This window comes from Notamacropus eugenii, chromosome 4 (assembly GCF_028372415.1).
Source record: "Notamacropus eugenii isolate mMacEug1 chromosome 4, mMacEug1.pri_v2, whole genome shotgun sequence".
Taxonomy (NCBI): Eukaryota; Metazoa; Chordata; class Mammalia; order Diprotodontia; family Macropodidae; genus Notamacropus; species Notamacropus eugenii.
This window is the reverse complement of record NC_092875.1, coordinates 159,349,170-159,364,067: the sequence shown is the minus strand read 5'-3', so window position 1 is coordinate 159,364,067 and position 14,898 is coordinate 159,349,170. Positions and strand designations below refer to the sequence as shown.

The window sequence follows — 14,898 nt, the reverse complement described above, 5'->3', positions numbered from 1 at the left end:
CCTTATCCACTGAGACTTGCCAAGGTTCTCAGCCCAGGCTCCAGGGACATCATTATCACCTTATTCTGTCTCTGCCACCAGGATTTCAGAAATGTAAGATTACCTTAGCCTTTAATAGGTAGAGGCTTTGAGGGGCCACACTGACTGTCTTTATGATCCTGAAAGGTAGAGGGCCTATCAATTGGTCATTTCCTCTTATGTGGTAGGCAGGTTCTAACTTCCTCCACTTAAACTCACAAATTAGAAAAAAATCATCTTCACTTCCCTTAGTTCCTCATGTCTGCATTCCTGTCTACCTCAGAACTCCTTCATAACCCCCAGCCTTCTCTGCCATCTAGTTTCAGTGTTCCTCTCTGAAACTTCCATGTTACTGTGAAAGGGATCTCTTCACTCCACACTTTCCAACATCTTAGGAGAACTTAAGCTGAGGTTTGCACATCCCTGTTCACCCTCATGTTTCTCTTCTCTCATGCCCTCAAAACACTGGTCTAGGAGTCAGAATGACCACGCTTCTCCCCCTTCTCCATCAAAAAAGAACAATTTGAAAATCTCTATTTTTTATCACCTCTTGGAATAGCATGTAGAAGCTGGTCAGAATTACAGGAAGATCCATTGATTGAGACTTTAAAGTACCAGTTTGTCATAATCCTGTTGAGGGCCTTTAAAAAAAAAACAAACCCTTTTTTTTGACAGTGTGTGGGGTGGTAGTGGGAGGAGTTAACATTTGCTTAGCATTTTTCAGGGCTCTGGGATTTTTATACATAGTTCCAAGTCCTGTTCTTTTGAAAAAGCCATCTGAAGTAACAGCTGAGTTTGCAGTTGTCCTATGGGAGTCATTAAAGTATCTCCGTGTCTAGGTTGGAGCTGTTGCACTTTTTAGGAGATTTCACTGAGCTGTAAAAGAAAATTAAAATCTTAGAGGCTAACAAACATCACTTTGGTTTAATGTTTCAGGTGGTGTTCTTTACTGTCTTTTATGAGAGATTTGTAGAAGATAAAATACGGCGGTTTGTTGATTTATGCTCCATAAGCAATGTAAGTATATCTTAATTTTATTGGAAAGTTGTATTATTCTTTTTTTAAAAAGTTATTAATAAATTAAGACATTTAGAAAAATGAATTTTTATGTATGTTGCATTATTAGTAGTCCATTCTACCCACACCAAACAGCCTACAAATGTAATTCTTCACATAATTGCTATCAAATAGAAGTTACTTTTCAGCTGTCTTGTTAGTTTCTTCTTCTGTGTTTGTTCTCAAATCTATTCATTAATTCATTTTCCCTTTTTGGATCTGCAATGAACCTGGACATTTTCACTCACTAATTTATTTCCTCTTTCTCTAGCAAATATATAATTCCCTTTCAAAGGCTTTTGAGAACCTTTAGAACCTCATTATCAGATTTTTATAGTTTTCCAGTTACTCCAAAAGTAAGGAGTATGGAAAAATTTTAAATCTAACTTACTTTATGTTGATTAAAGGTTTAGTTGCTAATTGTTTTTTTTCCTTCTCTCTTTATAGATCTCAGTATTTGTCTTATCACACAAATGTTTTGGATATTATATCCATGGTCGATCTGTTCATGGACATGCAGATACTGACATGGAGGAAATGAACATAAATCTTAAGAGGGAGGCGGTATGTCCAAAGAACATGTATCTCTCATGCCCATCTTTCTTACTATTTGTGGGGAAGTTCTCTTTTGGATTGTAGACTAATACAATATTATTCCCTTAGAGAATTCTGGGCAGATTTGGGGGGAGAGAGGGGAAGAAGCCTTGAGAGTTGAAAAAGAAACAAAAAAACTAGAGGAAAAATGAATCATTAACATTAATGATACACAGATTTCCAAAGCAATGAAATGTCAGATTTTAAAGGCACATATATTTAACTTTTTCTATCTGTGTTCACATTTGAGGCCACCTTTTGGACAATCATTTCACATACTCTCAGGTAGTTAAAAATATTTTTTAAGTGGAATGCTTTTTTTTCTTTTCTATCAAAATTATGTTCAGTTCAAATCGAAACTTTTCTGACTACTTTGACTCACACTGATCTCTCCCTTCTCTGAAATCCTATTATAATTATGTGGTAATCATATGTGTTAATTTTGTCTCTCTTAATGAGATTAGAAACTTCTTCTTGTTTGAAAGTTCCAAGTCTTATGCCTTTTCTATGTCTGCAAAAATAACTAGGCAAATTATACCAAATGAGATAGTATAGGTAAATAATAGTAGCTAGCATTTCTGTCGGTTTGCAAAGCACTTTACAAATATTAGTTCATTTTATTCTCACAAGACCCCCAAGAGATAGGTGCTATTGTAATCCCCATTTCATAGACATCAGAAACTGAGACACAGAAAAATTAAAAGCCTTGCCCAGGGCCACGCAGCTAGTAACTATCTATAAGACCATATTTGGACTCAGGTCTATCCATTGGGCCACTACGCTGTGATTTTCACATTAAAGCACTATGTAAATTTCAGTTATGACCATTTTTATCATTGTAATATTTTGTAAATGCTTGTGGGTTGATGTCAGATTCGGAAAACAGGGTACCATTAGGGGATAGCCCTTTGCTTCCAGTTATTTTCACTATTCTTGTTTCGGGCCATTGCTGGCTCTTACAGATGACATGAGTTCACATGAGAATTTTAGTCTTCCTAAGTTGGAATTCTTCACTTTCATTGGGATCGGGGTGGGGGTGGGGGAGCCTCTTCAACATGTAGATAACAACAGATGATGCCTTTAACACCTTGTCATTCTGGGTAATTCTTGCTCCTACTTCCCTGTGAGCTCTCTGTAAAGAAACTTGTGAAGTGTTAGAGGCCTTTCTCTCTCATTCTTTAGTTTCCTCTCATTCTTTCCTACTTCCTCTTCTGGTCATACGTGTTCTCATGAATACATTTTGTGCTATTTGTAGTAAGCTGTAAACATGTTCTAGTCTCCTTGTGTCTAGCATGTATTTTTTTTTTTCATTGAAACAAGACTACTGGTGAAATCAAGGTGAGTTCTAATGGAAATTTTTAATGATCAGGTTTAATTATTAGGTTATTATTGTAATGGAAGTTTTGATTATTAGATAGTAAATTTTGACCTTTTCGCATCCCTGCAGAGATAATGCAGATCAACTCTTATGATTTTTTTCTGCATTTCAGAATATGCTTAAAATGGATATACTTAAAATGTTAATATAAATAATAACAAAGACTAGTTAAAGGTATTCACCATGAGTAGTCTTCTTTCATTAAAAAAACACTGAACTAATCAACTGAGTTTTTATGGAGACCTTTATTTATATGCTCATCATTATGGGGGATGCAGAAGAATAACACAGAGCACGGACCCTCCCTTCAAGTAGCTAACACTGTAGTTGCAAAAGCAAAATTAACACCTGTGAAACAACACTGAAAAATGTAAGATTCCGTACAGTTTAGGGGCTGAATCATGTGGCATAGAAATTGCTTGAAAGTAAGAGAAAGACATCACTGAGGCTTTGGAATAGTCAAGTCAGACTTTATGGAAGACTTACAATGTCCTCAAAGGATAGAGAAGATTTGGACACACAAGAAAAGGACAAAATGGCCTTGTAGTACACATTTAAAGGCAGTGGATAGATAGCACAATGGATAAAGCACTGGGCCTGTGACCTCACCTGCTTACCAGTTGTGTGATCCTGGGCAAGTCACTTAACCTTTCCTATCCCACTTTCCTCATCTGTAATTGGGGGATGATAACAGTATGTACCTCCCAGGGTTGTTGCAAGGTTGAAATGAAATAATATTTGTAAAGTGCTTAGCACAGTGACTGGCACATAGAAGTCACTTAATAAATGCATGTTCCCTTTCCCCTCTTTCCTTATTCGAACCTGTGGAAGGAAGCAGTCAATAGATTTCTAATCTTTTGCCATAACTACTTAGCCACATTTCAGAAACTTCTTATTTAAGTTAGTTTTAATTTATATTTATATCATATTATTATTTAATTTATATAATTTATCTTTATTAAAATTGAGTGAATTAGTCACTCAACTGAAATATTTGACCTTTTCTACAAAGGACAGTAAAATAAATGAATTGTAAACTACAGAACAGCTTTTTTTTTTTAATATGGTAGCGTATTTGGTTTAAGTGAATTTGAACCCAAAGAAACAGAAGGCATGTATAAACTAGAAGGGAAAAAAAAAACCTCGGTAAGTAAAAATAAGGAAAATTTAGCTATCTTTAAATTCAAAATTTTTGTGAAGTGAAATTCTTTATTCCCAGGGTAAGAAAAATTATGATTTTTTGAAGTGAATGAACTTTGTTTTAATCTTTCACATAACATAAAATTTTTAATTACATAGGAAAATTTGTGTAGCCAAAGAGGTTTGTTGCCCAACACAGATGGTCAGACCTTTCAGATGTCCATTTCTAATAAAACAAGACAACATTATGACAGAATTCATGAAACACTAACAGGGGTAGGTATAAAATATAATTAAATGAGATGTACACATTATTTCAAACAACAAATTTAAATACCAAAGCTATAAAATATGTTGCATTCAATTTACCTCTCTTTTTTTCCACATTAGAAAAATGGCCCTGCTCGACTATTAAGTTCATCAGACTCTACTTTTGAACAGAATGTTAAAGCTTACCATGCCATGAATAAATTCCTTGGCTCATTCATTGATCATGTATGTATTTTAATATTCATATTAAAATAAAAACATTCTTTCAATAATTCAGTTTGAAAAAAATTCTATCCTTCATTCAACTAAGCAAGTGAACTTCAAAAAGCCTTTGGATGTGTTGGTTTTGTTCTGCTGAGTTTTGTTTTGTTTTGTTTTTTGCTACTTAAAGTCTGCATGATTTTGTTTTGTTATCTTGGTGCCTTATTTTTTTTTACATGTCATTCGTTTCAAAACATGTTAATCACCCACTCACCTAGAGAACCTTCACTTTATCAGAGATTAGAAAAGAAAAAAAAAGGAAAAAATGTCAATAAAGACCAACCAACACATTAGCTACGTTGTGAGACAACATATGCACTGCTGTTCTCCCAAACTCTCCAGCATCTCCCATGAAATTTGGAGGGAAGTTCACTTTCTGAGCTTTTCAAAGCCAAGCTCGACCACCCCAGTTTCAGAGCGTTCTGTTTCACTTTATTGGTTCTTTCATTTCCTTTCTTGTAGTCATTGTATATATCATTTCTCTTGTTCTGCTCACTTCCCTCTGCATCAGTTCATGTACATCTTCCTTAAAAAGTTCAGTTATTTGTTTCTCACGGTGGAATACTACCTCATTACGTTGTGTACCGCAGTGTGTTTAGCCATTCCCCAGTTTATGGACGTGTACAATATTTTCAGTTACTTCTTATCATAAAAAGAGCTGTTATGGATATTTTGGTAAACATGGGACCTTTTTGGAGGAAATACGCTTGGCAATAAGATCTTTGGGTCAAAGGATATGAACATTTTAGACATTTTTTAGTATAATCTCATAGTGCTTTTCAGTGTCAGGTTAAATTCTAAAGAATAAGAAAAAGGTAATGCATGAATATAAAATTAATGTGAAATAAGATAAAGCTAGTAGTGGAATGAATGTGGATCGGTCACTTTCTAGTTTGGACAATCACTTCACCTCAAAAAATGTTCATTTTCTCATCTGTAAAGTAGGTTAAGTAATGCAAAGTATGTTGTAAATTGTTAAGGGCTACGTAAATAAAGGTGGTAATAATACAAACAAGTCATTCCCATATTCCTTCATCCTGAAGACTTTGGACATATAAAAATAAGGTCAGTTACTATGGAGAATAGTGATCATTAGACAAACTATTCAGATTCACTTCATCTGTATTCATCTTGAATATTGTTCCAGGACACAAAATAATTAGTGAGTTAGAATGGGGATTTGTTATCAGTAAGCAAACCATTTAGATTCATGCTGCCTACATTAAATGCTCTCAGATATAAAATAATTAGTGTGTTATGCATTACAGATATATCTTGCCTCATGCAACAGATAATTCCGAGTAGATGCATGAAAAAAAATTTTTTTTGTAAATCAAAACTAATTTTAAGCATTTTCCAGGTTTCTATATAAAGGATTCCTCACATGAATGATGAAAAAAGAAATCTTTTTTATGCTGATGATAAAAGACTAATTTAATGGTGTTCAAATTTCAGTTATTTGATTTTTTAAAAGTAAATTAAGTTTGTATGTTTATTCATATTTTATCTTCCTTCTGGGTTCAAATTTATTAAAATATATTTACTTTAATTCTCTTTGTGAAACTGCTTTGTCTTTCTTAGGTTCATAAAGAAATGGATTACTTTGTAAAAGATAAATTGCTTCTTGAACGAATTCTTGGTATGGAATTCATAGAACCAGTGGAAAAAAGCATCTTCTACAATGGTATTATTTAAGTTATTTTGACATCTCTTGGGTTTTTTTTTTCCCCAAAGTTTGAAAAAATAGACATTGTGAGTTAAATATTTTATTGTATAACTTTATGGGAAGGTGAAGATAATTGTAATTTAATCAGTATCATGGAATCCTAGTCTTTTACTGGTCACACACCTTTTTGTCAAGTCAAAGGAAGTATCCAGATAAAAGGCTTATTTCATAAGAAAGGATTGAAGACAAGTTTCAAAGCCTCTTTACGTTACAACTAGAGGAAATGTCAAATTCTTAATATATGTTGGTGATTATGTGAGTTATTGTAAATGCCAGTGGAAGCATTTCACACTTTTGTGCAATGTCCCAATTCAGCTAGAAATTCTTTGTATATAATTGATAAAATAATTTCTGATATTTACCTTTATTTCTGCTTCAATTGTTGTGAATTTTCCGATTTCATTTTTGAAACAAACTGTTTGATTTTCTTCTCTTTTTAAAGTGAGTCTAGTGTTTATTTTATTAGTTTTTTTAAAAATCAGCTAGAAATTCTTACAGAAATACTCATACAATGAAAACTTGTCTATCAGTATATTCCTCTCTAACTTTAGCTTATACTCATTTTAAAAAGTAAGACATCTATGACAGCAATAGTTGAAAAACCTTGTGTCTCACTATAAAAAGAAAGTCTCACAAGCTTTTAATTTATGCTGTTTTGACCCTAAAAGACTTTACAGCCTTTAGGAGGAAAGAAAAAGATTGATTTTAACAGAATTGTTGTTCATTCACGTCTGACTCTACATGACCCCCATGGACAAGGTCCATGGGGTATTCTTGCGAAGATATTCAGTTTGCCATTCCTTCTGCATTGTGTCCCCAGACGGGGAACTGAGGCAAATAGAGGTTTGACTTGCCTAGGTCACATAGCTAGTAAACATCTAAGGCTGAATCTCTACTTGGATCTTCCTGACTCCAGGTCCAGTCTTCTTTCCGTTGTACCACCTAGCTGTTCTCTTAAATGGAGTACTGGCATGAACCCTCTGGTTCCAGGCTGACTCAGTGGGGACACATGGTGCTTTTCCAATACTTGAAAAACCAAAGCGTAGGTAGGAGTAAACTTGTTCTGAGATTGAACTAGAGAATCTAAGTTTCCATCCTGCTCAAAGATTCTTTTATTTGTAAAATTCTGTGAAATCTCAGTAATTACTTGCATTGTTTCCTAGAGTGAATGCTCAAGTGTTACTGCTACCACATTTTTATTCATATTATGCAATCTTTCCCCTGCTGCAGTAGGTTAAAAAAATTAATGTACCTTTCCCAAGGATGTGAGCAGAGGCTTTCAGTGATTTACACCCCTTTGTCTCTGACCTTCTCATACATGGTCCAGAATTCCGTAGGTCACCTTTCTCCTCTCAGTGGCAGTTTGCTAACCAGTATCTCAGTTGAAGGTTACAGACCTGAGGCTCAGTAGTTTTTAGGGATTTCTTTCTTATTCAGATTATTTCATTAAGAAAGCAATAGGTGCACTGAAACAATCTCTTGTCACTGTTAAGTAACTGACTGTTTCTAGTTTAAGATCAGACTCTGTGGTTGCTTCATCCACCATGCAAATAGAACTTGCCAGGGTTAATTTGGCTTTTAGTTACAAACAGAGAGGGTTTGCTCATGAACTGAGCTTAGCACAGTATAGCTACGTGCTGGAAATGCTAACAGCTGATGATCTCTAAACTTTGGACATTGTTAATTCTTCCCAAAATGTAACAGCCAGACCTCTCCTCTAACTCTTAAGACTAGTCAACTAGTAATTTCTTTTAACTGTAATTTTCCACAGTGTGACTTTTTTACTGGGTTTTCATATGCTGTTCTGAATCATCCAAATTTTATCTTTAATTCTATTTGATTTAAAAAATCTGTTTTTAAAAACATAGCTTACATCTTAAAGGTTTTTTTCTCCTTACAGATGAAAATTATTCTTTCAGCAAAGTTCTTTATTATGGAAATGAAGCAACTCTTCTCATCTTTGAAATACTATTTTTCTCTGTTGTGGATCTGGCTTCTCAGAATTTTGTTCTAGCAGCTGTTCTTACTTACTTACAACAGGGGGTAAGTCCGAAATTGTTATTTTGGTGATTTTTTAAGTGATGTCATTTATGAGAAGTAGATAGTGACTAGTAACAATATGTGGTCACACTCACTCTCTCTCACACACACACACACACACACACACACACACACACTCTCACACTCTCTCTCTCTCTCACTTCATCTTTTAGTTTGTCTGTTATGCTACTTCCACCTTTCATGGTTAATAGAACTTAAAATATTGAGGCCTAATGATGTGGTCATGAGAGAGGGAGAGTATGGCTGGGGACAAAGACAGGAAGAAAGAGAAAAGGAAACAGTAAGAGAGAAGGAAACGAGAGAGAAGAGATAGAAAAGTCAAGTCAAGCATTTATTAAGCACCTTCTCTGTGCCAGGCACTGTGTTAAGTTCTGGGGATAGGAGAACAAAAAGTAAAAAAAAAAAAAGCAAAAAAATACCGTGCCTGGCCTCAAGGAGCTCAAATCTAATGAAGGAAATTTTATGCAACCAGCTAGGTGCAAACAAGCTATAGACAGGATAATCTGAAAGTGATCCTAGAGAGGGATGGGTAAAGACTTCTTGTAGAAGGGAGAGCTTTTGCTGGACCTTAAAGGAGGTCAGGAAACTAGGAGGTAGAAGTGAGGAAGGTGGGCACATTCCAGGAATGTGGGATAGCTGGAGAAGATGTGGGGTTAGGAGAGGGAGTGGCTGAGTCACTGCAGGGCTGTGAGGTGTAAGACAGGAAGGGGCCAGCCTGGAAAGGGCTCTAAGGGTCAAACAGGGCTTTATATTTGATCCTGCAGGTGCAGGACCTCAGGAGTTTTGAGTCAGACCTCTGCGTAAGGATGATCACATAGATAGCTGAGTTGAAGGATGAACTGGAGTGGGGAAAAACTTGAGGCAGGCAGATCCACCCTCCAGCCATTGCAGTAGTCCCCATGAGAGGTGATGAGGCCCTGCACTGGACTGGTGGCTGCGTCAGAGGAATGAAGGATAAGCATTCTATCATAAGAAAGGTCATAGAAACCAGTCCAAATGCTATGAAATGAATCACAGCACCCATATTTTAGTGAGTTCTGCAACACATGCCCAAAAGCATTATGGAGACTCCAGAGGGAAAAATAGCATCTAGAGTCTGCAGAGAATCTCTCTCTCATCATGTTTGAGTGGTTATTGGTTTTACCTTGGTTTTAGGTTTAAGCATTGTAAAGTCCAGAAGTAAAAGGTCAGTAATGTGAGCTTAGGGTAATACTAACAGTAACTCACTCATGATAGTTTGTAAAGGACATTCCTCATGACTTTCCTGTGAGAAAGGTAGGGTAAGTGTGTTTTACAGATTAGAAACCTGGCCCCTTCTCCCTCCCAACCTTGTATCAGTAAGCACCCCAACTTACACAGGGGTGCCTGCTATCACAGATTCTTAGATCTGCATTTGTAAAAAAAAAACGCAACATTTGAGGGGTCAGCAATCACTTTAGTTACATTCAACATACAGGGACCAACAGATACGCTTCCGGTTGTCTGACCATTACATACATACATACATACATACATACATACATACATACATATATACGTAGTTACCAGAGAGAGAAGCACCAACATCTGGGTATTCAAAGCCGGGGAGCTCCTTGGTGGCTGCTCAGAGTCTCTTCTGACCAAACACTTCCAATGAGTAAGCTCCAAAGTAAAACCTCACCTCAGAGTGTATGTACTCTTTTCAGAGCCAGAGGGCACACCCCTTGTAACCCAGTGCCTCATTAGCAATCACCAAAGGTTTGGGCCTTCATAGGAAACAAGTCTCCCCTAAATCAAGCCTCCCTCAGTAGCCTCACCTGAGGCCTATCAATGGGTGGCGAAGATTTTTATTGCTCATTACACACCTCCAACAGCTCCCTTTGTATTACCTCCAAGACCAGATAGGAAATCTTCTGTTGTAGCTCTTTATAGCCCTTCATAAGGAGAAATGGAGTCAACACGTCTTGGCTATGGTGGGGAGAGGGTACAGGCGAGAGTGACTCCTGACTGTGACATGAGGCACTGGGAGCATAGGGTCCTCAACAGCAATGAAGAGTGCAGGGTTTGGGGGGAACTAGAATGAGTTCAATTTTGGATGTGAGGAATGTCCTAGGGACATCCCCAGGATGTCTAGTTTGAGATGCAGTTAGAGGCCTGAGATTGAAAATCAGGACAGAGGTTGGGCTGAATAAATAGAACTGAGATTCATCTGCAGAGATGATCGTTGAATTAATTCATGGGAACTGATGAATCACCAAAGGAAATAGTATAGAGGGAGAGGCAATGAAGGTGCAGAACAGAGCCTTGGGGTACCACCATGGTGAGTGAATAGACCTAGATCAATATCCTATAGAGGAGACAGAGAAGAGGAGGTAAAAGGAGAAAGAAGAGTAAGAGACAAGGAGAAAGACAGACACAGAAGACCCTAAAAAGGTTGGAATCATTTGAAAAAAAGAAAATTTGGGGTGAGAGCAGCTGGGTGGCATAGTGGACAGAGTATGGAACTTGTCATGAAGACCTGAGTTCAGATCCTGTCTCAGATATTTACTAGCTGGGTGATTCTGGGCAAGTCATTAAATGTCTCTTTGTCTCCATTTCTCTATCCATAAAATGGAGATAATAAACCTACCTTCTTGAGTTGTTGTGAGGATCAAATGAGTTCATATTTATAAAGCATTTTGCAAACCTTAAGACACCGTATAAATGCTCACTTTTACTATCCGCTTTCGGAGGCACATGAAAAGTGATAGATTTGTTTACTTTACAGAAATTTGCTATGTTGAATACATGACTTAATGATTAAAAAGACTCTTGCTCTGGCATTGATTTATTCCAGATAAGTGATCCTAATTGAATAACTTCATTAGATAATCTCCCAGGCTACTTCCAATTAGAAGTCCTTTGATACTGTTCCTTTTAGCACAGGATGAGCATCTAAGATGAGAGCAAACTAAAAGGAAGGCTCTTCTCCAGAAAGGAGTTTGAGTTTGTTTTATTATCTCTCTCCTCTCTCACCATTAACCTTTGTAGATAAAAGGCGCCTTCATGGGCAGATTTGAATCCTGCAATGGGGGTGTTAAAAGTCCCACAGAGACATACATGGCAGTGCCACTAAATTAAGGGAGCTGATCATTTTGCCTTCTCTGAAAATATTATTTAGAATTCCACTCATTATTACCTGTGGCCAGAGCGGGACAGGGAGGAAGGGGAGACAAAATTTGGAAACCTCAGAGGAAGGTCTTAGAGGAAAAGCAGCCTTCGTGTGTGTGTGTGTGTGTGTGTGTGTGTGTGTGTGTGTGTGTGTGTGTACACACATAGGTTATTGCCAACAACAAATTTAAGTAATGTTATTTTTTAAAACACTTGTGTTTTATATGTGCTTTGTTGAAACAAGTACTTTAAATGTTATTTGGGATTTTAAATATGTAATTTCTGACACAATTTATGTCATTGTAATTTCTTCCCTTGACTGACTTTTTTATATATGTAGGTATATATGTATGCATTATGTGTGTGCATGCTCATGTATTCATTTGTTGTTCAGTCATTTTTAGTTTTGTCTGACTCTTTGTGACTCCATTTGGGGTATTCTAGGCAAAGGTACTGGAGTGTTTTGCAAATTTCCTTCTCCAGCTCATTTTACAGATAAGGAAACTGAGGCAAACAGTTAAGTGACTTGCCCAGGATCATATAGCTAGTAAGTGTCTGAGGACAGATTTGAATTCAGTAAGATAAGTCTTCCTTACTCCAGGCCCAGCACTGTAGCCACTGTGCTGTGTGTGTGTGTGTGTGTGTGTCTGACTGTCCATGTATGTTTGTGTGTGTGTGTGTATATCACCACATGAAATAAAATTTCTGAAAAACTTTTTTTTATAAAATGTTTTTACTTTACATGCATTTAAAATTAATTTTAAAGTATATTTTTCCTACTTAATGAGGTATTTCCAACTTTTAAATAAGTATCTAAAGAGAAAAAAATTTTATCTTGTTTCATGAAAACTAATCTGTGGATAAAACTCTTATGACTTACAAAAAAAACCCAAAAAGAATTTTTAGCTTCCCATTAACTGTATATATATTCAACTAATGTATATTAAAATGTGTACATATATACATACATATATATGTGCATATATATATATGTATGTAAAACTCAACTAAAACCCCTATAAGTAATGAGGAGTTGTTTTACAGTTTCATAAAAATGGCTTCCAGATACAGAAATTTTCTTTTTGTAATTGTGAAAAAACAAATGATGATGGTACAAATAAACATACCAAGTTCTTTTATGTATTATCAAGTAAGTCATATAGTCTATTAACAGTATGGGTTATTTTTCAGAGTAAATAATTCAAGAAGCTCTTTGAAAAGGCTGTACAGATTTTAAACCATTTGCACATTTCTTTTTGTTTTGAATTATGTTTAATGTTCATTTCAGGTTTTTAAATTTATCCGTAAAGCAATAGGACGGAGGAATTTGGCATCTAAAACTTTAGTGGACCAAAGATTTCTATTTTAATTAATTCAAAAGCTGAATCAAGGCACTACAATCATGGTACAAAATAGTTGTGAGTTTGGGGTTGGTTTGTTGTTTTTTAAAAAATATTCATGGTACTTTTTTTATTATTTTATCTGCTAAAAGATTTATTTTTTATAACATTTTTATAATATGCCTTATGAGTATATAAAATGGGATGCTTACAAGTATTGTGTCTTCATTATGTATGGTACTTAAAAGTCAAAGGAAATGTCAGAGACCATCTATGGCTGAGGCAAAATTATAGATCCTCACTTTGCCTTTGTGGTGTTGCTGCTGTTTGATGATCATAGAACATGACTTCCCCACCCCAAAATTACCTGTGCACTTGAACACATGACTTATTTTTGTGATTCTTCTACTGACTGAAAGTCATTCAAAAGGGATTTGATTCTCTGATGGCCAGCATCAGATTTAAGTCGTGTTAGTTAAAGCATTTGTCTTATATGTGTTATGTTAAAATGAGCATTTAAATTTTAGTTGGGATTTTTAATTTTGTAATTACTGACACAATTTATGTCATCATAATTTCTTCTCTTGACTGGCATGAGATTCAGTGAATTAACTGTTTTGACTGATAAATATTTCATGAAACAGTACCTATTATATTCTGTAAATTACATGTGTTGACATACTCTTTCCATGAAGAATATTTGTTAATATGGTTTCATATTTTATACTTAACATTATTATTAGTGTTCAGGCATTCCCTTCCTATGTGGTTTTGTTAACCATTTTGCATTATTTTAGTTAGTGCTTCAAAATTATGTTTTAAAGTTTATAATGGCTCTAATACATACATTATCATGATATTTGCACATATTTGTCGCATTGAAATCAAACCCTTTTATCTTGCATTTCCCCATTTACCATAGATTAAAAAGAAAATGGAGAGATAAATATTAGGATCTAGAATACAATTAATACAAGTTTGAAGCCGTGTGATTATTATGAAGTGACATTCTGTAATAATCTTAATTTCCCTTTAAGATTCCCTTTTTGATTTATGTCATTTATGTTTGGACAGTATATCACATTTTAGAGTGATAGTGTGACCAATAAGTAGTATTTTTAATACATTTCCTGATTAAATGTCTTTTGCTGTTGTTGTAAATACTGTCATGTAAATACTGTTTTTATTAGACTGTTTTTCTTAATTGGAAATGTATAATAAAACACTTAGTATTTGGCATTCTTGTGTATGTGTTGTTTTAGAATAGGAGTGCCAGCCTTTATCAGATAGAATCTACTATTCATTCCCCCAAATATTAAAATTAAAATAAAATGAGTGGAAGGGAAGATTAGTTGTTGCTGGTGATGTGAGGCAGAAAATATTGATAATGTAATCACATAGGTAGATGGATAGATGGATGGATAAGAAGAGCAAATGCATATTAAGTGAATACTATGTGCCAGACACTGGGTTAAACACTGGAGAAACAAACCCCACCACCCCCAGACCAAACAGCATACTCTGCCCTCACGGAGCTTATATTCTGATGGAAGGAGATAATGCCCAGAAGGAGGAAGGGGGAAGTGTTCCTGTGGTCATATGGTGGGGAAACAGCTGGTAAGTGCTTGAGCCCTGGCACGATGAAGCAAAAATTCATCTCTCAGTTTCAAGGATGGAGTCCAGAGTTCCAGGGGGAAGAGAGTAAGATAATTCTAACTTAAGAGCAAGACTGCACGGTGAGGAAGGAAAGGAATAGGTGTTGGGTTGGGATGAATGAAGAACTCTACATAAGCTCACAATTGAAAAGGACCTTAATACAATCCAATCAAATCCATAACTGATAGGAATTTCCTGTATAATGTCCCCTTCAATTGGTTATCTGACCTCCACTTTATGACTTCAGCTGGGGGATAGAAACCAACTTG

General features: G+C 35.7%; 1 protein-coding gene across 2 annotated transcripts in view; it reads left to right on the top strand.

Moving 5' to 3' along the window:
* The window catches only part of TMEM67 (transmembrane protein 67), a 95,301-nt gene extending 81,089 nt beyond the window's left edge, over positions 1 to 14,212 (top strand). For both annotated transcript variants that reach the window (XM_072603552.1, XM_072603551.1), the window contains 7 exons: positions 955 to 1,035; positions 1,522 to 1,638; positions 4,346 to 4,462; positions 4,577 to 4,681; positions 6,299 to 6,401; positions 8,344 to 8,486; positions 12,922 to 14,212. In XM_072603552.1, the coding sequence (XP_072459653.1) occupies positions 955 to 1,035; positions 1,522 to 1,638; positions 4,346 to 4,462; positions 4,577 to 4,681; positions 6,299 to 6,401; positions 8,344 to 8,486; positions 12,922 to 13,002 (747 nt within the window). In that variant the 3' untranslated portion in view covers positions 13,003 to 14,212. The remainder of the gene's footprint in view (positions 1 to 954; positions 1,036 to 1,521; positions 1,639 to 4,345; positions 4,463 to 4,576; positions 4,682 to 6,298; positions 6,402 to 8,343; positions 8,487 to 12,921) is intronic.
* Positions 14,213 to 14,898: the final 686 nt, after the last annotated feature.